At 44.0% G+C, this 27024-nt stretch overlaps 2 protein-coding genes across 3 annotated transcripts in view; both read left to right on the top strand.

The window, feature by feature from the left end:
- Positions 1–14049, top strand: part of COPA (coatomer protein complex subunit alpha) — a 40917-nt gene extending 26868 nt beyond the window's left edge. The window contains exons 15-33 of one of the 2 annotated variants that reach the window (XM_006096908.3): positions 456–595; positions 1156–1241; positions 1352–1490; positions 4309–4471; positions 4574–4720; positions 5727–5916; positions 6037–6132; positions 7288–7376; positions 8232–8355; positions 9230–9319; positions 9492–9601; positions 9998–10072; positions 10224–10292; positions 10837–10973; positions 11215–11401; positions 11488–11598; positions 11906–12067; positions 12928–13122; positions 13388–14049. In XM_006096908.3, coding sequence (XP_006096970.1) covers positions 456–595; positions 1156–1241; positions 1352–1490; positions 4309–4471; positions 4574–4720; positions 5727–5916; positions 6037–6132; positions 7288–7376; positions 8232–8355; positions 9230–9319; positions 9492–9601; positions 9998–10072; positions 10224–10292; positions 10837–10973; positions 11215–11401; positions 11488–11598; positions 11906–12067; positions 12928–13122; positions 13388–13447 — 2370 coding nt within the window. In that variant the 3' untranslated portion in view covers positions 13448–14049. The remainder of the gene's footprint in view (positions 1–455; positions 596–1155; positions 1242–1351; positions 1491–4308; positions 4472–4573; positions 4721–5726; positions 5917–6036; positions 6133–7287; positions 7377–8231; positions 8356–9229; positions 9320–9491; positions 9602–9997; positions 10073–10223; positions 10293–10836; positions 10974–11214; positions 11402–11487; positions 11599–11905; positions 12068–12927; positions 13123–13387) is intronic. The other variant, XM_023760679.1, reaches the window with a different exon arrangement.
- A 3685-nt stretch (positions 14050–17734) lies between these two features.
- Positions 17735–23906, top strand: PEX19 (peroxisomal biogenesis factor 19). The gene is made up of 8 exons (XM_006096906.3): positions 17735–17857; positions 19111–19220; positions 19644–19809; positions 20246–20331; positions 20544–20705; positions 22219–22395; positions 22621–22665; positions 22827–23906. Exons 1-8 carry the CDS (start codon positions 17788–17790, stop codon positions 22908–22910), a joined length of 900 nt encoding a protein of 299 aa, XP_006096968.1. The 5' UTR covers positions 17735–17787; the 3' UTR covers positions 22911–23906.
- The last annotated feature ends 3118 nt before the right edge of the window (positions 23907–27024 follow it).

The following is a 27024-nucleotide window of genomic DNA, read 5'->3' as shown; positions in this document are numbered from 1 at the left end:
CCCTGGGCTTAAGAACCAAGCTAAAGTCACCCTTGACAACATCAAATTTGAAAAAGATGGTCTAGATGAGGAGTTGACCAATGCCTCCATTGGTACTTAAAATGTCATAGGCCCTAAACAATATAAACAAAGCTCTCTCAAGAAAATATTTAACAAATTTAAGCCCAGAAGCACTGTTCTCTTTCTTTGGTTGATGGAGGAATTAAGACTTTATTGGACTTCTCAGGATATTTCAGTTGAAAAAAAACACAAAACAGAAAATAAAAAAAGCTATCAGGGCCCTTGGAGAGAATCTGGGTTGGAGAGTTTACCAAGACTGCTGGTTAACCTGGTCAGGAAAAAACACACAAAGCCTCGTTTATTGAAGCTAAGAAACCATGGCCGAGGGGCATTGTCAGCTGTTGTCATTTTATATACACACACTTCTCTTAAGCCCCCTCTAACTGTCATTTCAGCTTCTGATCAAGAATCTAAAGAATGAAATCACCAAAAAGGTTCAGGTGCCCAACTGTGACGAGATCTTTTACGCTGGCACAGGCAACCTCCTGCTTCGAGACGCGGAGTCCATCACCCTCTTTGACGTGCAGCAGAAGCGGTAACGTGTCGGGTGCCCCTAAGCAGACAGGCGTGTAGTGGGGGAGAGTAGACGTCTTTAGTGGGAGCTTTTTCCCCCAAGTGTGTTTGCCTCTTGGCTTGATCACTTCTGGGGCTACAGTTCCAAGCTGTGTTTCTCCTGTGTGACTCTCCATCCTGTACATATGCATAACATTATAATAAGGGGCATATTTATTTTTAGAACACCAACCTGAACAAAGAATGCTCTTGGGGTGTAGAATGCTAGGGACTCAGGGATGAAAAATGCAGTTTCTGTACTTGAAGGGGCTTATAGTCAAGTGGTAAAAACAGACATATACAGATCCCTAATAATGGAAATAAGGCTATGTATTATTACATTAATGAGGGAGTTAAAGAAGGAGGAAGTGTACAGTGCGAGCTAAAATGTTTAAGTCACTAAGCTACAATACAGAGAATGTCTCTTTGGTACTCTTTAAGAAATTGAAGTTTACATTAATTTGGAGATGGGAAGAAGGTAGGTCTTAACCTGGGACAAAGGAATCAGGTGTACTCATGTTTGCCCTTCTCTTTCGGTCCCAGAACTCTGGCATCTGTGAAGATTTCCAAGGTGAAATATGTTATCTGGTCAGCAGACATGTCCCATGTAGCTCTACTGGCCAAACATGGTAAGTCTGCATTATATCCACCCTGATGTGGAAACCAGTCCTTCCCTCCCTATCCCTGCAAGTCCACTCACCCTATCTGGCAGAGCACTCATCCCCTTTGCCTCTTACAGCCATTGTGATCTGTAACCGCAAACTGGAAGCTCTGTGTAACATTCATGAGAACATTCGTGTCAAGAGTGGGGCCTGGGATGAGAGTGGGGTATTTATCTATACCACAAGCAACCACATCAAATATGCTGTCACCACTGGGTAAGTTACTTATCTAAGATACAGATTGGGAGAAGGTGGCTTCTTGAAATCACTGTCCTGTCTCAAGAGATATAACTGAACTCCTCCCTGAACTTTCTTCATGGAAAAGTTTTGTCTAACATATTAGACATACATGTGCTAGGGGCATCCGAACATTCTCTTTTAGAATTGTGAAATACGACACAAATATAGAAAATTATACAAATTTTATAGAGAGAGAATAGCAAATAGTTATGTAAACATCTGTACAACTGCTGCCCAAGTCAAGAAATAGAACAGTTCTGACATCCCAGAAGCCCTTTGCCACATGGTCATTATTGATGACAACCCCCTTCATTCTCCACCCAAAGATAACATTATTCTGACTTTTATGGTAACTTCTTCTTTGCTTTTCTTTGTGATTTTTACCACTCAGTTTGTGTCTTAAAATAATATGACTTAATTTTTTCTGGTTTTGAACATCATGTAAATAAAATCATACTGAATATATTATTTCATATTTTGCTTTGTTCAATATTTTGTTTAAGATTCATTCATCCATGATGCAGCTCTAATATTATTTATTTTCATTGTTGTATAATATTCTGTTATATAAGTATACCACATTTTATCAGTTCTGCTCTAGAGAAATATTTGAGTGATTTCTAGTTTTGGGCCATATGGGACAATGTTCTTTTAAATATTGTTTTACATGTTTCTGGTGCATATGCACATATATTTCTCTTAGGTATCTACCCAGAGCAAACACTGCTGGGTCATAGAGTATGCATATCTTTACATTTACTAGGTAATATGAAATTGCTTTCCAAAGTGGTTGTACTATAAAAGTTTCCTTGCTTGTCATCTTGGCCAACACCTTCCTTTGTCAGACTGATTTTTGTTTATCTGGTGGGTGTGTAACAATATCTCATTATAATTTTACTTTGCTATTCTCTGATTCCTAATAAGATTAAGCAACTTTTCATTTGGCCATCCGTCAGGATTTCCTCTTCTTTGAATTCCATTCACGTCCTTTTTTCTTCTTTTTAATGAGTTATCCTTGATCATTTGTAGGCGTTCTTTATATACATTTGACCTTTGAAAGCTGTGGCTAGGGGCACCCCCCCCCCACGAAGTTGAAATTCCTTGCTTACTTTTGACTTTCCAAAAACTTAACTACTACCAGTAATAGCCTACTGTTAACAAGAAGTCTTACTAATAATGTAAATAAGTTGATTAACACATATTCTGTATGTTATATGTATGATATACTGTAGTCTTTAATAAAGTAAATTAGAGAAAAAATTTTATTTAAAAAAATCAAGGAGGAGAAAATACATTTACAGTATTTATTGAAAATATCTGTGTAACTAGACCTGCGTAATTCAAACCGGTGTTGTTCAAAGGTCAACTGTATTTGAGTATCAGTCTTTTGTCAGGGCTATGTATTACAGATATCAGTATCTCCTCCCATTCTGTGGCATGTCTTTTGACTCTCGTTATGATAACTTTTACTAGTAATGAGCAGAAGTTCCTAACGTAGTTGAATCTGTGAATCTTATCCTTTATGGGTATTGCACTTTTTATCCTATTTAAAAACTCTTTATTGACACCAAGATCATAAAGGTATTCTTTTTATTCTCTTGTAGTTTTGTCTTTTATAGGTAGGTCCATCTACCTGAAGTTTATTTTTGTGTATGGTTTGAGGTATAGGGGACTCAGTATCTTTAACACTATAAATTATCCATCAAATATTATGTTAGTTATACCTGTAAGTTTTAATTTTGTAAACTTTTTCTTTTCATTCAGTTTAAAATATTTTATGCTTTTTATCATTTCTTTGTGTGTCAGACCTCTTTTTTTCTTAACTAGTCTCAAAGAGGTTTTATCAGTTTTATCCACCTTTTGCCTTTATTAAATTTCTCTATTGTATTTTTTCAATTTCTTAATTTCTACTTTTGGCTTTATTATTTTCTTTTTTTAAAAAAAATATATTTTTATTGATTCCAGAGACGAAGGGAGAGGGAGAGAGATAAAAAACATCAATGATGAGAGAGAATCATTGATCAGCTGCCTCCTGCACGCCCCCTACTGGGGATCGAGCCTGTAACCTGGGCATGTGCCCTTGACTGGAATCGAACCCAGGACCCTTCAGTTCACAGGCTGGTGCTCTAACCACTGAGCCAAACCAGCTAGGGCTATTATTTTCTTCTAAGTACATTATTTGGCTTAACTTTAAAAAAAATTTTTTTGAGATGGGTGCTTATTAATTTTTAGTTTTTCTCCTAATATATGCATTTAGTATTTCTTTTAATACAGCATATGCATTTAACATTATAAATTATCCATCAAATATTATGTTAGTTATACCTGTAAGTTTTAATTTTGTAAGTGTTTTCATTCAGTTTAAAATATTTTATGCTTTTTATCATTTCTTTGTGTGTCAGACCTCTTCACATCTATCTCTCTTCTATTTTCTCTTATACCTTATAAGGAAGAAATTAATTATCCATAGTGGCCTAGTGATTATATATCAGAACTTCAGTTAACTTTTAGGTCGGATTCCTATTGCCATGTCTGTTAACTCCTAAATAGTTTATGAAGAAAAATCATACTATTTGCTCTATCTTTCCCACTTCATAATAAAGAATAAAATAAATAAGCATGGCATTTAATTCTGCTCTATTTTGAATCACTTCCCATCTATACCATTGTGCAAATGGCACTAGACAAAAGGTTAATGAGAAGATAAAAGGCTGTGTCTAGGCTTGTTCCATTTCTTTATAGGCTGGATTTCCCCCCTCACTCACTGAAAGTTGTGCTCTCTAACTCCTCTTAGGGACTATGGGATCATTCGAACTCTGGATTTACCCATCTATGTCACAAGGGTGAAGGGCAACAATGTATATTGCCTAGATAGGGAGTGTCGTCCTCGTGTGCTCACCATTGATCCTACCGAGTTCAAGTTCAAGCTGGCCCTGATCAACAGAAAATATGATGAGGTATGAAAGAAGAAAACATGCTAGGAGTATTGAGGCGGGAAGCATTCCTTTTTTCCTATAAGTAATCTCTATTTCCTACCCTACCCCACCCCAAATGTCTAGGTACTGCACATGGTAAGAAATGCCAAACTAGTAGGCCAGTCTATTATTGCTTATCTCCAGAAGAAGGGCTATCCTGAAGTGGCATTGCATTTTGTCAAGGACGAGAAAACTCGCTTTAGTCTGGCACTGGAGTGTGGAAACATTGAGGTGAGAACAATGTGGTTATAAGCTCCATAACAATGTAAGAAGGTAAGGGTTAGGGTGGCATTGGGAAGGCATTATTCTGGGCATTATTATGCTTCTTTAGCAAGTATAATAGAATTTGGGTTTGTTTGTTTTTTTAGTTGTTAGCTATAACCATCTTTCTGTTGCTATTTGCCCATTTCTACTTTTTCCTATCTGCTTCTGCCACAGCACTTCTGTTTATGCTCAGTTAGTCTGAATTCAGTAAATTTAGAATAGGGGCAAGATAGCATGGGATTAGAAAAATCTACTTTCTTGACATTTGACTTGCTGATTGGCTGCTTAGATGAAAGAGTATTCATTAAATGTTGGACCCTAGAGTCTATAGGCATTATTTTTAAATGGGGAGAGAGCTTAGGAATGTAGACTTTTCAGTTTAGAACTTACTTCTTTTTTTTTTTTTAATATATTTATTGATTTTTTACAGAGAGGAAGGGAGAGGGATAGAGAGTTAGAAACATCGATGAGAGAGAAACATCGATCAGCTGCCTCCTGCACACCTCCTACTGGGGATGTGCCCGCAACCCAGGCATATGCCCTTGACCGGAATCGAACCTGGGACCTTTCAGTCTGCAGGTCGACGCTCTATCCACTGAGCCAAACCAGTTACGGCAGAACTTCCTTCTTTTATTATTTCTTCTCTCTTTCCTGAAGCCCCTGTGGATCTTCAGACTTGGCAAGTAGGAAATACTAGTAACATAGCTAAGAAAGATTTGGCTCTATGGAATCAACAACTGCTAAGAAGTAATTTTGTAAAAATGAAATTTCTGATGACAATGTGATGTAATTCTTCTATCCATGGCTCCATAGGGGTTATATTTGTTGATAGGATTTTCAGTACAATTAGGCTGCAAGTTAGGTGTGATTGAAAGTTCCTTGGGAGGTGTATTTAGAGGCAAACACTGACTGTAGTCCCTGGCTTGGAGCCACAGTGCCCATCCTGTTAACTCTGACCCTGGGGATTCTTTAGATTGCTCTGGAAGCAGCCAAAGCACTGGATGACAAGAACTGCTGGGAAAAGCTGGGAGAAGTGGCCTTGCTACAGGGGAACCACCAGATTGTGGAAATGTGTTATCAGCGCACCAAAAACTTTGACAAACTTTCCTTCCTCTATCTTATCACTGGCAACTTAGAGAAACTTCGCAAGATGATGAAGATTGGTGAGGCCCCAGAAACTAAGGATGGGAAGAGGGGTCCTTGGGGGAAGGAGGAAGCTAGAGAGGAGAGAGAGAATTTAAGAGAGAAGACCTAACTTGGTGTCTGTTACTGACTTGGTACAGCTGAGATCCGAAAGGACATGAGTGGCCATTATCAGAATGCCCTGTACCTGGGTGATGTGTCAGAACGGGTGCGGATCCTGAAGAACTGTGGGCAGAGTAAGTATCCACCCAGACTCCCCTGTTCCTTCAGGGCCGTAGGAAGTATTTTCTCTTCATGGTGAGTTATCTGGTGTAATAGAGAGGGATTTGCCTTCATTGGCAGTTTTTCAGAAGAGACAGTATGCTCCTACCACGCTCAGAGACTTTCTTCAAAGCCAAATGGAGGCACAGCCAGAATATTCAGTCTGTCCAAGCACTCTTAGGACCATATTTAATAGTCATGGACAAGTTAGAAGTTGTAAAAGATCCTAGAGCAGGCACCCTAGTTAATGTAGTTGGTTAGATGCCATTCGAATTTTATTCTTTTAATTCAATTCAATGAGGTTTTGCTCATTTATTTTTTGTTTATATATTCCAGGGATATTTTTTAAATGTCACTATATACCAAGTATTGTACTAGCATGTGAGATACGTTAGGGAACAAGAAATGTACAAGATGTGGTTTGGACCAATGTGCTAGCAGTGAAGGGGTGAGCAATGGTCAGATTTTTAGTATATAAAGGTAGAATCAACATGATTTATTGAAGGACTGGATGTAGGGTGTTTAACAGAGGAGTTAGCAGTGATTCCCAGGTTCTCATCAACATTAATGATAGATCTTAAAGATAACAACTGTGTTAGTTTTCTGTTGCTATGTAACAAATTGCACCCAAACTTAGTAGACAAACCTTGACTGTTTTCATATGCAACATGGCTTAGTGTCTGTCATGAGGCTGCAATCAAGGTGTTGGCCAACGTTGCAGACATCTCAAGGCTCACGTGGGGGACGATCCGCTCCTGTACTCACTACATGGCTGTGGGCAGTCCTCAGGTCCCCGCTGGCTATTGGCTGGGAGATGGCATTTTTCTGCTTCTCCATAGTGCAAGTCACGACAGCTGGCTTCCCTCAGAGCAAGTGAACAAGAGAGAGCACCCAAGATGGAAGTTACAGTATTTGTATCCTAATCTCAGGATTGATGTCTCATTACTTCTGCCATGATGTTCTATTCATTAGAAGCAAGTCAATAAGTCCAGCCCACACTTAAGGGGGTGGGATAATGCAAGGACTTGAATACCTGGGGGCAGGGATCACTGGGGAGGCATCTTTGAGTCTGCCTGCCCTCAGCAGCATTCACTTGGATGTACCTGAACCACAGTCCGTTTTCTCTACAGAGTCACTGGCTTATCTCACAGCTGCTACCCATGGCTTAGATGAAGAAGCTGAGAGCCTGAAGGAGACATTTGACCCAGAGAAGGAGACAGTGAGTCTTTACATGAGTGTGTCTGATTAACTCTGAAATCTTGGGACGTTTGTGTTCTTTATTAAGCCTCACCCAAGGAATGAGGATATTTTTTCCATTGATTTTTATTTTTTATTTTATTTTTATATATATTTTATTGATTTTTTACAGAGAGGAAGGGAGAGGGACAGAGAGCTAGAAACATCGATGAGAGAGAAACATCGATCAGCCGCCCCCGCACACTCCCCGCTAGGGACGTGCCCGCAACCCAGGTACATGCCCCTGACCGGAACCGAACCTGGGACCCCTGAGTCCGCAGGCCGACGCTCCATCCACTGAGCCAAACCGGTTAGGGCTCCATTGATTTTTAGAGAGAGTAGAAGGGAGGGGAAATAAAGAGAAACATTGATGTGAGAGACACATCGATTAGTTGCCTCCCACACGCACCCCAACCAGGGTCGGGGATCAAGTCTGAAACCCAGGTACGTGTCCTTGACCGGAAATCAAACCCGAGATCCTCCAGTGTGTACACCAACGCTCTAACCACTGAGAAACACAGGCAGGGTTTGGGACATTTAAAATATGTTTTTATTGATTTTTTTTTTCTTTCTTTCTTTTTTTTTTTTAGAGGGAGAGGGGTAAAGAGATAGAAACATTGGCTGCCTCCTGCACTCCCCCTACTGGGGATTGAGCCCATAAGCCAGGCATGTGCCCTGGCCAAGAATCGAACCCGTGATCTCTTGGTTCATGGGTCGACACAAAGCCACACCAGCCAGGCATTTTAAACCTACAAATGTCACTGTCCTATCTGAGGGTCTATAACTATCCCCTACATGATTCCTGAGAGTTGTTTGCTTTTAATCTTCTACCTTTCAGATTCCAGATATTGACCCTAACGCCAAGTTGCTCCAGCCACCTGCACCTATCATGCCATTGGATACCAATTGGCCCTTATTGACTGTGTCCAAAGGGTTCTTTGAAGGCTCCATTGCCAGCAAGGGTAAGTGCTCACTGCTCCCATATTGTTGTTGTTGTTTGTTTTGTGGAGAACTGTCCTGGGGAATACCATCGGCTCTCCTCTCCTTTTCATCTGTCCTTTTTTTCTGTATGAAACCTCATGGAGCACTGAGATGCCAGAGTTACGGTATACAGTGTTTTAAAATCTAAAAACCGTTATGAGATCCTTAACATTTGGAAAATAGGTGGGAAAAAGAGAGATGTCTTAGTTCATGCTTCTAACAACCACTACTAGCATTTTGGTGTATTTCCTTAGGTTTTACCATATATATAGTAATACTCTCCATTGAGTATTTTATCACTCATGACGTACAATGTTAAAAGTATAAATTCAGCTACCTCAAATTCTGTCATGTGGGTATATGCAGATGTCTGCCACCACACCCACCCTTAACTCTCCTCCTGTCTTCTTGGATATGTCTACTAAGTCATTTCTCCTGACTTACAGCTTAAGTACACCCTTAGGCACTTTGCTCCCAGCTCTGCTCCTCTAACCAACCCTATGTCCTCATGCCCTGTGCACACTATAGTGATAACTCAGCAAAGATCTCAGTGAGAAATTCTAAAGTTTGTAGCCAAAGGTTGGTAAGTTAAAAAAATGATTAAGAGGCAGTTTTTGGTAGCTGGAAGGCCAGTTGTTTCCCTCTCTTCTGTTCCCTCTCTCTATGAAACCTACTGAAAGCATAATTTATATATTTTTTTGTGCACCGGGCCTCTAGTTATAAATAATGAACAAAAACAATAAGGAGACAGAACCTTATCACTTGCTTTTGTAAGGATTCAGCTGCCTGCAGAGGAGGCCACATCTCACACCTGCCTGACTATAACCAGCTTCTGTTTGTCCTTTCCCTCTGCAGGGAAGGGAGGAGCACTGGCTGCTGACATTGACATTGACACTGTTGGTACTGAGGGCTGGGGAGAGGATGCAGAGCTGCAGCTGGATGAAGGTAAGAATACTATTCTAGGACTGGTCTGAGCAGATGTGTCCCCTGGAGTGGGCTGTGGGCAGATCTGCAGGGTTCCAAACCATGGACTAATAAGGATCTCAACATTTTGCTTTTCTTTGGCTAAGATTTTGTCACTACCAGGATCTATTCTGAGCTTGGGCTTTTCTTACAGATGGGTTTGTGGAGGCTTCAGACAGTTTGGGGGATGACGCTCTTGGGAAGGGACAGGAAGAAGGAGGTGGCTGGGAGGTAGAAGAAGATCTGGAACTCCCGCCTGAGCTGGTATGTGGAATTCTTACCCTTGTAAAGTTCTCACTCTTCTCCCTTTGGAAGCCAGTGGCCTTATTGCTCACCCCACCATCACCACCCCGTCCTGAGGTCCCCAGAAGGAAGGGGGTCTAGACCCTCCTAATCTGATGCTTTGTCTCCCATTTGAAAGAAGAAAGAATGAGATAACCAGGGTTGTGCCCGCAGCAGCTTATGAAAAGGCAGCAGGCTTTTTGTCAGCACGCTTTGGTGTATCATTTTGTTACTTGTAAAGCTGCTCCCATTTTGAGTGTCTTTTCCCACAACCACAACCCCTCCTCTCCAATAGAGACTGGGAACCAGGTATCATGCTCTGTTAAGATTTATCAGGACAGAATGCTTGAAAAAAGTGACTCACTGTTTTTCCCGTAGGATATACCCCCTGCAGCTGGTGGGGCTGAGGATGGGTTCTTTGTGCCCCCCACCAAGGGAACCAGCCCAACTCAGGTAAGCAGGGAGACAGCCCTGTGGGGATGAGTGTTTCTGAGCTGGCGATCATTGATTGATGTGTCAGGAGTATTGATGCAGAGTAGGATAGTTTGGGAAGAGTAAGAACAAGATTTCACTGGGCTTGGGTTTTCTGTTTTTTTTTTGTTAGACCTGGTGCAATAACTCTCAGCTTCCAGTTGATCACATCCTGGCAGGATCTTTTGAAACCGCCATGAGGGTAAGTCTTAAAGTAACTTTGGCTTTTGTTGAGTGTGTCTCAACCAGAGTCCCAGGGAGATGGTTGACTCACCTTACCCAAATGGAAATTAGCCCACCCACAAGGGCAGAGGCATGTATTTACCATGGAAACCCTTGGTCTTGACTGAGGAAACTTGTCTCAAAGGCCTTCCTCTTACCTGCTTTCCATTTGGCTTAGTAATCTCCTAGGTGAATCCTTCCAGCCATCTTCCACTCATTTTATAGCCTGCTTTCTGGCTCACGTCAGTGAAGTAAGCTTCCCTTCATGAACAGGTATATGTTTTGAACACTAAGCATGTGTTCAATAGCAATAATAACAGCCACCACAACTGTAACACCTAACATTTATTCACTGTGTGCCAGGCTCTGTCCAAAATGCTTTAATAGGTATTGTTAAATGAGGTAGGTCCTATAAGTACGTGTAATTTACTGATGAGGAAACGAGTACAGAGAAGTTAAGTACCTTGCCCAAGGTAATTGGTTTTTACGTGGCAAACATCCTTATGTTTCTTCCTGTATTTCAGCTCCTTCATGACCAGGTGGGGGTAACTCAGTTTGGCCCCTACAAGCAACTGTTCATGCAGACCTACGCCCGAGGCCGCACCACCTACCAGGCTCTGCCCTGCCTGCCCTCCATGTATGGCTACCCTAATCGCAATTGGTAAGGCCCCTTGTTCCTGACTTTTATCTGTTCCAACATGGTTTAGATATTTCAGGTGGTAGCCTCAGGGACAGTCACAATTTCTCCAAAGCTGGGGTTTCCTGATAGGGTAAGATTTTTGGCGTGGCACTCTATGAGGTTTGGTTACTGCTTTCACAGTGATTATGTCGCCAGAAAAAGTAGTTGAGTCCCAGTGGGCTCCTAATTATTGTCTATCTTCTTCCTGCTTTTCCATTTTCAGGAAGGATGCAGGGCTGAAGAATGGTGTACCAGCTGTGGGCCTGAAACTTAATGACCTCATCCAACGGTTGCAACTGTGCTACCAGCTCACCACAGTGGGCAAGTTCGAGGAGGCCGTGGAAAAATTCCGTTCCATCTTACTCAGTGTGCCGCTCCTTGTTGTGGACAATAAACAGGAGATTGCAGAGGTTAGGAGGGGTCTCCCACTTGTCCTAGTCATGGGCCCCCCCATTCCTGCCTCTGTACCATGATCTTCCTTTGCCCCTTGCTTCAGGCCCAACAGCTCATCACCATTTGCCGAGAGTACATTGTGGGTTTGTCCATGGAGATAGAAAGGAAGAAGCTGCCCAAGGAGAGTCTGGAGCAGCAGAAACGCACCTGTGAGGTAGGATCTGTGGCCCTCTGAGCAGTAAAAAGTTTTCCTTCCCTTCTTCCTCCATTACGTCTGAACCCAGATCTCAATCTGGGGAGTAAGAGAAATTTGGTCCCATTTCTGTGAGAAGAGAATGCATTTCTCCACCCTTCTTCCTCATCTCATCAGTCTTCCATACCTAGGAAGCAGAAGACTTCCCTGCTTTTTACCAGTCCTGTTTTTATTTGTGTGGTTTTTTTAAATGCATGTGTACCAGCTATGCGTGACCTATCTCAACAGTAGCATCAGCCTCTCATGTGTTCCTCTTTCTGTCCACCAGATGGCAGCCTATTTCACCCACTCAAACCTGCAGCCCGTGCACATGATCCTGGTGCTGCGGACAGCCCTCAACCTCTTCTTCAAGCTCAAGAACTTTAAAACAGCTGCCACCTTTGCTCGGCGCCTGTTGGAACTTGGGCCCAAGCCAGAGGTGGCTCAACAGGTAGATAGGAACTCCGTCCGTGAGCATAAAAGAACCAGGTCTGCCCTTACATGGAGGGAGTAGTAGACCAAGGCCCTTGCTGCTGAAATAAAGCACGGAATGATATTCAACAAAAACAGCCACAAAATTTGACTCTTTTTACTTACTGGCATGGGTATCTCCTTTTGTTCCTGGAAACTGAACTAATAACTTACTCAGACATGGCACCAGTGTGAGAGTGACTGGCAACCTAGAATAGCTCCACTGCACCTGAAAATAACCCTATGCCTGACTTTAAGCTCCAAATCTCCAGTACCACCACCACTAACCTCCACATATGTGTCCCATTGTGTTCTCCAAAAGCATTCTTGGGCAGTGGAAGCCAGTTCTAACTCAGGCCTGACCCTGATAATTCTCAGACTTGGTAGAGGAATATGGGTCTAGATCAGCCGTGGGCAAACTACGGCCCGTGGGCCGGATCCGGCCCGTTGGAAATGAATAAAACTAAAAAAAAAAAAGACCGTACCCTTTTATGTAATGATGTTTACTTTGAATTTATATTAGTTCACACAAACACTCCATCCATGCTTTTGTTCTGGCCCTCTGGTCCAGTTTAAGAACCCATTGTGGCCCTCGAGTCAAAAAGTTTGCCCACCCCTGGTCTAGATCTAGGCAACTTCTTTGATGTTGAGAAGGAAAAGCCTGATACCACAGGAGTGGTCATTGTTACCCCTTCATACATGTCCTGCACAGAGGTTGTATTCTGAATTCAGTGCAGTTTCATCCTGCCCCAAAGAAACTACTAAACCATAAAGATGAGATCATTTGAGTTGTGTGAAGCTTTTAGTACTCTTAAATAAAAAATTCCTTCCCTCTCTTAGACCCGGAAAATCCTGGCAGCCTGCGAGAAGAACCCCACAGATGCCTACCAACTTAATTATGACATGCACAACCCTTTCGACATCTGTGCTGCATCTTACCGGCCCATCTACCGTGGAAAACCAGTGGAAAAATGTCCGCTCAGTGGGGCCTGCTATTCCCCTGAATTCAAGGGTCAAATCTGCAGAGTCACTACAGTAAGTACTGTCCTCAAGAAATGCATCCAGGATATTGAGGGAAGGGGAAAGAGAAGAAGCACATTGGTCCTTTTTCTCTTGTATTTGCCCCTACCGCCTTGAGGCAGTATACTGGATACAGCTAGAGCTTCTCCCACTCTTTGTCAGTCACTACACTAACAATAACGAAGCACTTGACTGTGCTCATGGAAGAGTGGAGGGAGTAAGCTGTCTAGGTGTCTCAACCTCTCAAACTCCTAACTTTTTCCTGTTTCCTCTTCCACAGGTGACAGAGGTTGGCAAAGATGTGATTGGTTTAAGGATCAGTCCTCTGCAGTTTCGCTAAGGCCCCCTTTGTGTGTATAGGGTCAGTCACCATATTCCCCTCAGCCTCCACCCAACCCCAAGAATTAGTCTTTATGTCCTAACCTGTTCCTTAACTACCTTTCAAATTGACGTTTACCTTTCCCTGCCCTAAAATCAAGTGTTCTTTTCTCTTGTTCTAGGGCTAATAAATGTCTAAGCTTGACTTTTTTTATTTTTTGCCTCTGAGGACCTTTTATTCTCTCAATCGTACACTTGTGGTCACAGTTGGACTTGCTTTCCCAGCTTAGCTCTTTCAAGAAACACATGAAAATGCAAAGGTGAACATTTGTTTAGTAAATTCCTTCCGTGTTAATCCTTTTCTTCCCTACTACCTTTGTATCCTTCTTGTTAGAAAGGAGTGAGATATAATAAATAAGATAGCATCTTTCACTCCGTCACAGCAAACTAAACCATCCTGCATTTTAAACTTCCAGGCAGGTACCCTCTCTGTGCCCAGAAATTTAAAGTCTGAAAAGAAACTGTCTGGTTTTCCAAAAATGCATGTCACTTTTTATTGATTTTTTTATAATCATTGTTCTTATTTGTTGTTTCTCACACTAAATAAAGTAAATTACTGCGAGAGTTTTGTGGCTTGCCGTTTGTTTCCTGGACACTTTCATGTTCCTACTTACTCCATGCAGCTGCCCACCAAAGCATAGCATTCCTTATATAATTACTTTATATAAGGAAAGAGAACTAGGGGGGAACTAGGTTAATTACAAAAGTAGTAAATACCCATTGTTTAAAACTAAGCACACATTTTTCATAGGATATATTAAACTGCTGTGAGAATGGTGGAAAGTAAATAGCTCCCCTGTTCCATTATTGACTGCAACCTTTCGTCTGTTGTTAATTACAGCCAGTATTTATTGAGCACCTATCATGTCTGTCACTGTTCTAGATGTTTTACATGTAATATACATATGTAAGATTAATTAGAGATAAATACATTAAATTAGGATGATTACAGTGCTGATATAGTATTTTGCTTGCTATGTGCTAAGACTGAGTAGAATAACATGCTGTGTCTTTGATTAAAATATATATCTTTTTGCCCAGCTGGTGTGGCTCAGTGGATTGAGTGTCATTCCATTCACCAGGAGGTCACTGGTTCAATTCCTGATCAGGGCACATGCCCAGGTTGGGGGCTCGATCCCCACTGGGGGGCATGCAGGAGGCAACCGATCAATGTTTCTCTCTCATCAATATTTCTAAATCTCCCTCTCCCTACCTCTCTAAAATCAATAAAAGCATATCTTTTAAAAAAGAGCATAGTCCTCTACATTTTTTTAGCTTTAAGAGTTGCTTTCTTAAAGTATCCCCAAACTAAGCCTGCCTTATTTTGGTAACACTTTCTCAAGTTATAACCATGCTTTCTGTAAATATATGCAAGTTGGTAATAAATTTTGGCCAAAAAGACTTCTGTAACTTTAAAAATTAAAGTACAAAATTAACTGCATATAAACATATGCGTTATTCTGAACTCAGGGATATAAAAAAAAAGTGAGTTATCCATGTTTCTTTTTTTTAAATTTTTTATTGATTTTAGAGAGGAAGGGAGAGGGAGAGAGAGAAACATCATTGATGAGAGAGAATCATTGATCGGCTGCCTCCTGCACGCCCCCTTCCATGTTTCTTGAAGCTTATAGAATTGGGGAAACAAAATGGATAAATGTGAAATTGTGAATACCAGGCAAGAATTTGAAATTGGTCAAAAACAGTGGAGAGCTATTATGTTCTTAATCTAGAGTGCTATAAAAAAAAAAATGCTGTGAATTACTGTTTCACAACATTGTTCACTATACATTAGAAAGGAAAGGTGAGTAAATACTGAGATGAGGTGTAGTAGTATCAGTAGTAAAACAGAAAAGCAGAAGCAAGTTTAAGAATGCAAAAGAAGATCCATGCTTGTTTTCAACTCCATCATAATTTTCTCAATTACCATCTAGTATTTTTCTTATTAACATGCTTATATTACCACATTAATGAAAAGCCAATAGAAATGCCTATTATTTTTTAATCATGTGCTTGATATGACTATAGTCATATTAGAGATACACACGTAAGCAGTTTGGAATTGAATGAGAATGTCTGTAATTGTTTCAGGTGTTGGGGAGAACTAGGTTAATTAGAGGACTTGATTAGAGAAGATTATAATTGAAAAGGAACCTAACTGTCCCAACTTTATTATTACATATTTGTAATCTGAGGTCTAGAGTGGCAAGGGTTTTAAAGTGATTTAGTGAGAGTTAGGACTAGAATTTAGTTCAGAATGTCTCCCACTTGTGCTTGGAAGAATACAGTAAGTTGTGCACAGGTGTGATTTTATAAGTCTGTGCCCTGTTTGTAAAGGAAAAAGGATGTACCAGATATGGTGCTTTGAAACAGTATTCAGGTGTGTTTGGGAAGCTAACGATAAAAACCATGAAATGACTTTTCATTTTAATGTGATTTTTCCTTTTTTAAACTTTATAGCACTTTATCCTGACCTCTTTTAAGACACTTTTAAGACCTTGTGCTGTTCTTACTGTGTGTATGTCTAGTAATACCTCCAGCCTAATCCCCAGTCAGCTCCTTTACAGCTGGTCCTGATTTATCTGTCTTCCACTGTGCTGGGTCTTCAACAGTAGGTGCCCTCTAAGTGCTAAAATGGATTTGTATCTCGGGCAGTTTGTGTGTTCTGATGGATCTGAATAGAACAATCCAGAGGAGGAGGGGTTGTCTAGAGTGTCTCTATGTGAGCCTCCCCAAATTCCCTAGAAAAGGAGATGGTCAGGGAAGGCAGGTCTATTACTACTACATCCAAATTGCTCTCTTGCTCAGTTCAAGGTCCCAGGGTAATATTTTTTGTGGGAAGCCGATATAGGATTAAGCCTCAGACTGACCTGTTGGCAAAGTCACAAACAAGTCTTCTTCCGAGTCTTAACCCAATCTGAGAGGTGGCCACTGATTTACATGCGCTGTCATTTAAAAAATAAAAATGGGGGAATTTGCCGGAAGCCGGTCCACCCTTGCTGCTTGACACAGTCGCTGCAGGGAAGAAACATCTGCACAGCTTATGTTTCAAGGGACCTGGCATATATGGCATATGTTTGCTTCCCCTCTTAGCGCTATGTGTTTTAACCAGGACCACCTCCCCGAGAAAGGTTGTTTCCCCAGGTGAGGATTTTTCCCTGGAGTTAGGAATTAACAGGACTAAGGAAGGGAATGAATCAGTAAGACCCCCCTAGTGTTACAGAAATACCATGTACAACTTATGAAGAACTTGGACTAAGACTGTTGGCAATAAATTTGGGACTTGTGGGGCCCACATCCCCAGGGGTCTGCCCACCAGGGAAAGCACCAAAGCCTATACCCCTGGAGACCCACCGACACAGGGCAGTCCCAGGGAAGGCAAGCAGCGGGGCTGGGAGGACATAACCTTTACTGGGTAGGATAATCTCCTTCAGTCACTTCCTTGTAGCCTCTCAGTAGAGCAGTGACCTTGGAATAGCCCTTATAATGGAACACAGAGATTAACCTAGACAGAATTAAAATCAACAGAACTAGAGACAGGATTTTTGGCAAAGGTCAGATAAGAAACTGGAAATGAAACAAGGAACTGTAGATTACCCAAAACACCATGATGTGATTATAGAGGCATGCTTATAGGATCAAATACAGATGTAACAGGACAATAAAAGGAGAACCTCCCTATGCTGATCATCTGAACGCTGTCTCCGTGTCATTCCTTCTTTGCTGACTCCATCCACACCTTTGGGAACCCCTGGACCTGCTGGGGCTGGACCCCAGCAATTTTTCCTGCCTGAATTGATTGAACCAACATTGAGTTCTAACTAAGTCCCAGGCCTTAGTGTAACAGTTCTCATGGAGACTAGGAAACAAGAGTTGCCCATTTGATTCCACATAAAGGTGGTCCTCATATAAGGTCTGGGAGAGCCAACTAAGTGTTAGGCCCCCGCCTCGGAGTGAGAATACAGCAGTGAAGACAGGAGTAAAATCCTTGCCATCACCAGAGGGAGAGGCCTAGGCGAAGGGGAAGGGAGGACAATATAAACAATACTAGTAAACAATATAAATAGGTAAAATACATAGTATGTCAAAGTGTGCAGGCCAGTAAGAAACCTAGCAAAAGATCGCAGTAAGTTCCTCTCTGTTAGTTAAATGGTTTTGAAGAAAAGAAAAACAAACCCCACACCTTGCTGTCCCTTTAAAAATGACGACTCTGCCCGGGCCCGCCTTACCATTGGTCGCAGAGGCGGAAGGGGTGGGGCGCGAGGTGCGGAGTCCCGCCCCCTACGGTGCAGCGGAGGCAGCAAGATGGCCGCAGCGGAGGGGGACTGTGGGGTCGCGGCCGACGCGGACCGGGAGTTGGAGGAGCTTCTGGAAAGTAAGCCCGCAACGGAGAGACGCGCGGCGGCGGCGTGAGGACCCGCTCGGGGCGTTGAGTGAACCCGAGCTGCTGGGGCGGAGCGGGGAGGCCGTCCCGGGACCGGACGGGGGCGGGCGGCGGGTCTGCGACTCGGAGGAGCATCTCCTGGCCCCCTTCCCCGGCGGCGGGAGCTGGGAGCCCCCCGAGCACCCCGGCCGTTGGTCTCCCTGCCCGAGCGGACACGGTAGTCCGGCGGACGGCGTTTCTGGACCCCAAGCCCCCTACTTGGCATTGGTCGGTTCTCCGGGTCCCCGGGGGCTGCTCGCAGACGCTCACGGTGGCTCCCCAACTCGCCACCCCCGGCGGGCCCTCCCCTCCTCCAGGCTTCCACCTCTCTCCCCGGGCCCTGTCCCGTTCCCTCCTCCTGGCAGAGCTGGAGCCGACTCCTTTCCTATTATTTTGAAAAACCGAGGATGAGAAGGTCTCCGGGAGAGACAGGTCACCCCCCAATCCTTCCTTAGCCGTGTCCTCCATGCTCTCGGTGTTGCCCGGAGTGGGCCAGGGCTCTCCCCCGAGGCCTGGCACGCAGACTGGCAGCGAGGGCACAGGCCTGGCAGGGCAGAGGTGAATGTTCTTGTCTTGCCCAGTCAGCCACAGGCGGAAGGATGAACAAACGGTGGCGAGTGCCAAGTGACTCTGTGTGACTTGGCGCACGGCCATCTGCAGAGACGGGGCCAGAGGAGTCCCGGAGCTCTGCCCAGGGAGGGCCAGATTGGAGGGTGAGAAGGTTGGATGCCCTTCCCTGGAGTTCAGTGTGTACTGGTACCAGGACCCATGGGAAGGTGGGTGGGACGGAGGGTGGCTTCTGCTTTCCTGCCAAAGGTGAGTTCCTTTAGGGCTCCGGAGCGAGTGCAGGGGGTTGAGGGTATTGTGTTCTCTGCTCCTGTTGGATGTATGTGTAGGGTTTGCAGGGAAGGCGCTGTAGGTAGAGGTGTTCCTGCAGAATTTCTGTGTAACACTCCTCCTGGTTCTGAGAGAGATGCCTGTTCTACTTGAAGGTGTTCCCCCTCCCCCCCCCTTTTTTTTGCAATAAATTAGATAATGGGGAGAGAATTGGGAGGCTTGCTTAGGAGTGGGCCAGAACAAGGAGACTCAAAAAAAAGAAGCATGTAGGGAAGTTGGCAGTTTGAAAGATTGTTCTCTCAGTGCTTTGCCCAGCCTTCTATTCTCATCCATCCCCAACACACATACCATGTCTCTTGTCTCTGAAGGTGCTCTTGATGATTTCGATAAGGCCAGACCCTCCCCAGCACCTCCTCCTACCACCACGGCCCCTGATGCTTCAGGGCCCCAGAAGAGATCGCCAGGAGACACTGCCAAAGTATAAATTCCACCTGCTTGGGGGGCGGGGGGGGGGGGGGAGATAGTATGCAGCTCTGAGCAGCGGTGGGGCAGGTCCCTGGGGGCCAGAGGGGAGTGGGAGGAGGGTGCCTTGACCTCACATTGCTGAGCCCTTGCAGGCCTCAGTCCTTGTGAAACAGGGACTTGAGGTGGAGTGGATCTCAAGGAAATTCTTTGAGAAAAGAGGACATTTACATGATTGATTTGGGAACGCCACTCCATACCTTTCCCTCTGAGGCCAGATGCCTTTCTTGCTGTCCTCCTTAAGAGAGGTGGTTAGAATGCCCAATAGGGATGGGTAGGAGGGAGGCACTGTGTTTCCGAGCCTCTGCCTGTGACTTTTGTCAGAGGTCAGGTGCAACGTAGTGCCAAGAGATGCATTTTGGCCACTCTTCCCCCGCAGGATGCCCTCTTCGCCTCCCAAGAGAAGTTTTTCCAGGAACTGTTCGACAGTGAGCTGGCTTCCCAAGCCACTGCGGAGTTCGAGAAGGCAATGAAGGAGTTGGCTGAGGAAGAGCCCCACCTGGTGGAGCAGTTCCAAAAGCTCTCAGAGGCTGCTGGAAGAGTGGGTGAGGCGGGGCCCAGACAACTGGAAATACCTGAACAAACCTCTTACGTCATCCTTGCTTGAGACCACCAAAATTCTTAATGAAGTTGGTAGCAATCATGACACCACTGCCATGGGGTGGAGAGGGAGATGGGAGGAGGGAGGGAATCCTGCTGATGAAAGGGGTATGATAGGTGGAACATAATGGGAAGTTTTATTGGAAACTGATCGATTCAAAGGGGTATTGTTATCCTGAGTGTCATCATGGAGCACAAACTAACGCACAGGCCATGTCGATTTGTGAAAATGACTATGATGATAACCATAGAGCATCCTAAAATTTGGTAGTGCTAGTGACTCACAACTAAATGCTCCATATCCAAGCTGGTAACCGGGTCAGTCTAGGTAAGCAAACAGTTAAAATCGTAAATGACCATGGCTCTTTTGATCTCTCCTAGGTAGTGATGTAACTTCCCAACAAGAATTCACTTCTTGCCTAAAGGAGACACTAAGTGGACTGGCCAAAAATGCTACTGATCTGCAGGTGAGGGGGAGGAGGGAGGGGACCACAAGGGGCCCATTCTCAGACACTTCACCAGCAGAGTCTCAAAGACAGACTCTTGGGTATCGTCTCCGGTCTGTCCCTGCCTCACTGTTTTGCTGCAGTCAAGTTTAAATAGTTCTTTCCCACCTGAAAGGGTAGGAAGCATCCCAAGAAGGCAGTGTACTTGCTCACCTCTCTCCTGTCCTTTCTAGAACTCAGGCATGTCAGAAGAGGAGCTGACCAAGGCCATGGAAGGACTGGGCATGGATGAAGGGGATGCTGAAGGGAACATCCTCCCCATCATGCAGAGTATCATGCAGAACCTACTGTCCAAGGATGTGCTGTACCCATCGCTGAAGGAGATCACAGAAAAGGTTTGTGAACTATTTCTGCTGGTCCTCCTTGTTCCCCGTTGTATCATCTCCTGTGGCTACTTTGTCTGCTTAGAGCCTGCAAAGATAGAGAAACTCGGGTATATAACTCCCATCTGTTTCTTTCTCCTATGCTTGTTTATTTGGATTGGGGAGAGTTGGAGAGTTGTGTCTCTAAGAGAATAAAGCTTTACCACACTGAGGATATTTAAGGGAGAAAGGGAAATCCTTCAGCTCTAGTTTACTATAAAATGGTTTAATATTCTTTAGTTGAGCAACCCCTTGTTTCATCTCTATGTTCAGTTCTCTAACAGGGTTTCACTGAGGATTTACTGGCTTTTTGCTAAGAACAACTTAAGAGCAATGTAAATGGTGGTCTTGCCGTGAAAGAGTATATAGTTTTATTAAAGAAATAAAATACAGGAATAGAAGCTTTTCAGTTGCATAGAGGAACATATGATCAAGTGTGAAATGAATAGTGCAAACTAAGGTCTGGGTGGACCACATCCAACTTTTACTTTTTTTTTTTTTTTTAATGTTAACAGCCCTTAAAGGGTTTTCTTCTTTTTAAAAAAAATATTTTTATTAATTTCAGAGAGGGAGAGAGATAGAAACATCCATGATGAGAGAGAATCATTGATCGGCTGCCTCCTGCACACCCCCTACTGGGGATTGAGCCCACAACCCAGGCATGTGCCCTTGACCATAATCGAACCGGGGACCTTCAGTCCCCATGCCGACGCTCTATCCACTGAGCCAGACAAGCTAGGGTGAGCTTTCTTCTTTTTGTTTTGTCTTTTTTAATTTTGTGTGTGTGTGTGTGTGTTAATCCTCACTCAAGGATATTTTTCCATTGATATTTTGATTTTTAGAGAGAGTGAAAGGGAGAGGGAGAGACAGAGAAACATCGTTGTGAGGGAGACACATTGATTGGTTGCCTCCCACACACCCCCTAACCAGGGCTGGGGATCTAGTCTACAACCGAGGTACGTTCCCTTGACCGGAATTGAACCCGGAACTCTTTTTTTTTTTTTTTTAATATACTTTATTGATTTTTTACAGAGAGGAAGAGAGAGGGATAGAGAGTTAGAAACATCGATGAGAGAGAACATCGATCAGCTGCCTCCTGCACACCTCCTACTGGGGATGTGTGAACCCGGAACTCTTTAGTCTGAGCCAAACAGGCTAGGACCCAACTCTCACATTTTTAAAGGATATAAAATCAAAACAAACAAAAAGGAAAATATGTGACAGAGACCATATGTGGCTCTTAAAGCCCAAAATATTTGCTGTCTGCCCCTTCATGGAAAAAGTTTACCATCCTCCAGTGACAAATGCTAGCATAGCCAGGTGATTGGTTGGAGGCATTGCTACTTCTCATGCTGAATTGGCTTGTTTAACTTTTCCTTCTCTTGTCTTCCCCTCTCCTTGGTACTTTATTGCTCTTCATATTCTATTGCCCTTCCTTATCCATTATTCACTTAATTCCTCCCCACCCATTTTTTTCTTTTTTCAGTATCCAGAATGGTTGCAGGGTCACCGGGAGTCTCTACCTCCAGAACAGTTTGAAAAATATCAGGAACAGCACAGCGTCATGGGCAAGATATGCGAGCAGTTTGAAGCAGAGACCCCCACCGACAGTGAGGCCACGCAGAAGGCTCGTTTTGAGACGGTGCTGGACCTTATGCAGCAGGTGAGGACTCCTCCTGCTGTCTGCCCGATGGTGCTGTCAGGCGGGGTGTTGGGTGGAGGACATATCTGGGAAGGAACCCAGGCCACAGTGCCAAACCGAGGTGAAAGAGGGAGCACAAGAGAGGCCAGATAGCAGGAGAAAGCAGAGAGACCACAGCTCAGATTCTTGCTTTTAACTGCTTCTGGGGTTTTCTCTGTCTGATGTTCCTCTTTCCTTATTTTCCAGCTACAGGATTTGGGCCATCCTCCAAAAGAGCTGGCTGGGGAGATGGTGAGTATATCTTCTAGATTTTAATCTAAGCCCAGGTTTCCGGAATTCTTTAGCCTTCAGTGATTCCGCCTCAGGTGATAATTGTGGCTCCTGGGGATGGACCGTCAGATGCTCTGACCTGAAATATGAGCAGTTATCTGAGTCCCTTCATCTCTCTCCAGCCTCCTGGCCTCAACTTTGACCTGGATGCCCTCAATCTGTCAGGCCCACCAGGTGCCAACGGCGAACAGTGTCTGATCATGTGAAACACAACGCGTTTCCTCCCTGATTGCCAGCCATGGGGAACGTCTGGAGAACCACTGGGAGCTGAGGCAGGAGTGTTGTCGCGGGAGTGGTCTGCCCGCTGACCTCTGTCATCCCATCCAAGATGGTGCCATACCAACTGGGGCTTTCCCCCTGACTTTCTAGGAATAAGGCCTGTTCTGCAGGCCATTTCTGTGAGCCCTTTTGATTGTGGTTTCTGCTGCTAGCAAAGGCCCAGCTACCTACCAGGTGAAGGAAGGCATCCCTTGTTATATTTGGCCACATTGATGTTCACCTTTGTACCCAGGGTCTTTGTGCCTTGTCTCCACTCCCCTTTCTTGGACCTGGGGAGCAGGGACAGAATCTTGGTACTCTATTCAGTAGTTCTCTTGAGCAGGGCCTTTGGAAATGAATGGGGAGAAACTTAGCCTGGGCTGGAGCTATAGGTCTGTCACCATGCCCTCTTGCCTTCAGGCAGACCTTTCTGAATTCTCCGAAGGGAAAGGAGGTGGAGGCTTTGCCTCTGTTCACAGTGGGGTTGAAAAAGAAGCCTTGGGATTCTCCTCTCTCCAGGTGCTGAGTCCTCAAATCCCTGTTCCAGCACCTCAAGTTGCTACCGTTTCTACAATGCTATGTGGTCAGGGTGAACCAGCCCTTGACCTTCCTTTGCCTCTCCTTTTATCTCCCCTCTTTCAAAAATACCGGTTTATCTCAGCCCTTCTCCGAGCCCAAACTGTGACAAAGAAGGGCCCATCCTGTTTCCGCTCCCTCATCTAGTCCACCTACCATTCTCACTGTACCCCCCCCCCCCTCCCTGGCAAACACATGTAATTGTAATGTCAGGTCTAGGGAATGAATGACTGTTCTTCCCCAGATACATTTTGGCTTATTTGAAACAACTCCTTTGAGTCCTGTGGCTTGATTCGGGAAGTGGTTCGGGAAAAGTTGGGATGCAGCCTGGGTCCTTTTTCCAGACTAATAAATATTTTAAGTGAGGAGTGTTTTCCATCCAGGTCTTTTTCTGGTCTTCCTCAGCTTCTGCACGGAGTGTGAGTAACGTTCGCAGAGGAGTTCCACATAACATTGCAGGGCTGGGTTCTGCCCGCCCTTCCGCAGCTCAGTCTGTACCTCATTTGGCAAAGGAGACGGAATGACCTTTCCTCACTTCCTCCGAGTATTTCAATCGGAAGTCCTTTCATTTGTATTGATTTTAACATTTCACATTACTTTTGTTAATGTGTCGTCTAAATTATTTTTCTTTGAGCGGACCTTCCCCTCCTACGGGAGCTAGTGGATCTATGGACCTTGGCTGCCATGTATTGGTGGATAATCTGGTGGATAAGCTGGCTGTCCTGGCTCCACCCTCAGAAAATAACTACCAAAGCAGGTTCACGTTCACCGTCTCAGTCACTTCCCATGGGGTAAGCCTTTCAGCCCATCAGATCTCACATGTTCTATGGTATTGCCAAGGAAGGAAATGTTCTTGAGGTCACAGGCTTTTGGGGAAAGTCTAACTACTGTTCCAAATCAGAGTGTGGAAGAGCCCAGGTTGAATCTGAGACTCCTGTGCTCTGCAAAAGAAGGGAAAAGTGTAGATAGACTTGTGATGATGGACCTAAATGACCAGAATTCTCTTCTTATAGCTCCAGCCAAAAACTGGATGAGGATAGAAAGGAGAGAGGGAAGACCAAAGAGTCCGGCCCTTGAGCTGTGTGCCGACTCTGCTGCCAATTTTCTTTTATAAATTCTCGCTTTTTGCTGGGTCAGCCAGGGCTTACTCCAGGAATCGAAGCCTATGCCCTCATCTGCTTTAGTTTGTTCTCAAGCCATTTATTTTCATTTTTACTTTGATTGATCATGAACAAATTGACTCTCCGTTCTAAAAACACTGCTGGAATTATTGTAAGACTTTGGAAAGGATGGAGCAGTCCTCTCAAACTGGTTTTTTGTTTTATAAATATCCAGTTCTTCATACCACCAGTATGTGTCCCTGTTGCCCATGACAAGTGTGCAATTCACACTCAGTGTTCCCCACCACAAAAGTGTGACAACACTCAAAACTGATCAGACCTCATTTATCAGAATAAGTCCACTGCTCATGCACTTGAATATCACAACAATGTCAAAATGCTAAAAGTTTCTAAACACCCAAAGTCTAACTCATCATGTCACAGAATGGTATAAAAAAAAGTTCGCAGACCAGTATGTCTTCGAACCACCTTTGAGTAGCATTGCGCTGGGCCCGCCCCAGCCTCTTAATAGCTCTAGAGGTCTCTCCTAGGTGAAGGTGCCCCCAGTAAACTTTTTCCTTCAGCAAGATGTGTCACTGTAAGGACAGCTAGTATTTTCCTAGCCTGCCTTTTCTGTTACTTAAAAATAGCCATGCCTAGCCGTCATGGCTCAGTGGTTGACCTATGAGCCAGGAGGTCACGGTTCGATTCTTGAGCTTGGGTTTAAGCTAAATGCAAAGTGTTTATGCTGCTCCCAAACTTCAAAGGAGGTGCCCTTTGTACGCCCCTTTCTGTATGTTAGAAGTTCATGGTGGTTTGGATCGTTTCAGAATTAAGAATCAAATTCATATAGAATTTGTGATAATAGGGATACTTTCCTGTGACTCTGGAACATCCCGGCAAGTTCCCCAGGAAATACTTATAATAAGCTGCTGAGATGGCTTTGGGGAGCTTGGGAGAAACGATGGCCCACAGTAAATGAAGTCAAGATGACCACATGAGAAATTACCAAAGGCTTAGAGGAAGTGGGCATATAGGAATGAGTGTCTATTACACTGGAAAACCTACCCACTGACTAATTTTTATATAAAGGAAAGGCACTAACAAAGTGGTCACCAACATCTTTGAGAAGTTTAGAAGTGGTTGTCTCTGTTAGAAGCTGATGGGAGATGGGTGTTATTTAAGATTTGGTTTCCCTCAAAGCAGTGGGGATGACAGGACTCTGGCATAGCAGAAGCCAAATGGCAACATTGAATTCTCAGAGGCAGGGTAGGTGAAGTTCCATTGGGCAGCACGGTCCAAGTGGAATTGGGTAATGGAACATGGGTGGTCCTACAGACCAGATAGATGGGCAGCCAGGAAGGATATTGATTTTTATATAATTAAGAGACCAAAAGTTGATGGACAGAATGCAGAGGTCAGTAACTTCAATGAAATGTCACAATACCTTGCCTAGGTTCTAGGCTGCATTTAATGACATTGATAGGTTTAGTGACTTTAAATAAAATAACCATATAATGAAAAAATTTTACCATAGGCTAATTAATACAAACATGAGTTAAGTTCCTGTAGCATCTCGTCATAAGGAATTCCTTGGTGAGATACACACTCTATTGAGTGGGAGATAAACCCTACAAAAAGTTTAGGGCCCTGCATATTAGGTTTTTGAGTCCAGCATTCTGAAACATCTCCAAAGTAAAAGATAAGTTACTGCATCATGTGTCTTTTTTAAAAAATACATTTTTTTTTTAATTTCAGAAAGGAAAGGAGAGATAGAAACATCAATGATGAAAGAGAACCTTTGATCGGCTGCCTCCTGCATGCCCCCCACTGGGGATCAAGCCTGCAACCCAGGCATATGCCCTGATCAGGAATCAGACCGTGACCTCCTGGTTTATAGGCCAACACTCAACCACTGAGCCATGCCGGCCGGGCTGCATCTTGTGTCTTTTACCCCAGGAAAGAAGCACAGTGTCTCAGTAGACCTCTTTGAGTTCTGGAGGCAGCATATTCTGTACATGGAATGCAAGAGTCCAGGCTATGATAGCAGGACCATATGACCTGGAAAATTCCACAGTACTAGAGGAACGAAAAGATGTTGTGTGGATTCTCTGGCAATCCACAATAGGAGAGTCCCAGTACAGACCTCTAGGGTTCTGGAGTAAGGTGATGTCATTTGTAATAAAGTTTCACCATTTAAAAAGTATCTACTGCCCGGCTGCTATGGCTTGGTTGTTCGACCTATTAACCAGGAGGTGACAATTCCCAGTCAGGGCACATACCCAGGTTGTGGGCTCGATGCACAATGTGGGGCGTGCAGGAGGCAGCTGATCAATGATTCTCTCTCATCATTGATGTTTCTATCTCTTCTTCTCCCTTCCTCTCT

Source organism: Myotis lucifugus, unplaced genomic scaffold, assembly GCF_000147115.1.
Source record: "Myotis lucifugus unplaced genomic scaffold, Myoluc2.0 scaffold_190, whole genome shotgun sequence".
Taxonomy (NCBI): Eukaryota; Metazoa; Chordata; class Mammalia; order Chiroptera; family Vespertilionidae; genus Myotis; species Myotis lucifugus.
Note: the sequence above shows the minus strand (reverse complement) of the source record. Positions and strands in the feature narration are given on the sequence as shown.

Excerpts from the sequence above, each read along its gene's own strand:
- PEX19 (XM_006096906.3), top strand. The coding sequence starts at position 17,788 with ATGGCCGCAGCGGAGGGGGACTGTGGGGTCGCGGCCGACGCGGACCGG. Across the intron at positions 19,810-20,245 it reads AGAGGCTGCTGGAAGAGTGG|GTAGTGATGTAACTTCCCAA; the intron begins GTGAGGCGGGGC and ends GATCTCTCCTAG. Across the intron at positions 22,396-22,620 it reads TGCTGGACCTTATGCAGCAG|CTACAGGATTTGGGCCATCC; the intron begins GTGAGGACTCCT and ends CTTATTTTCCAG.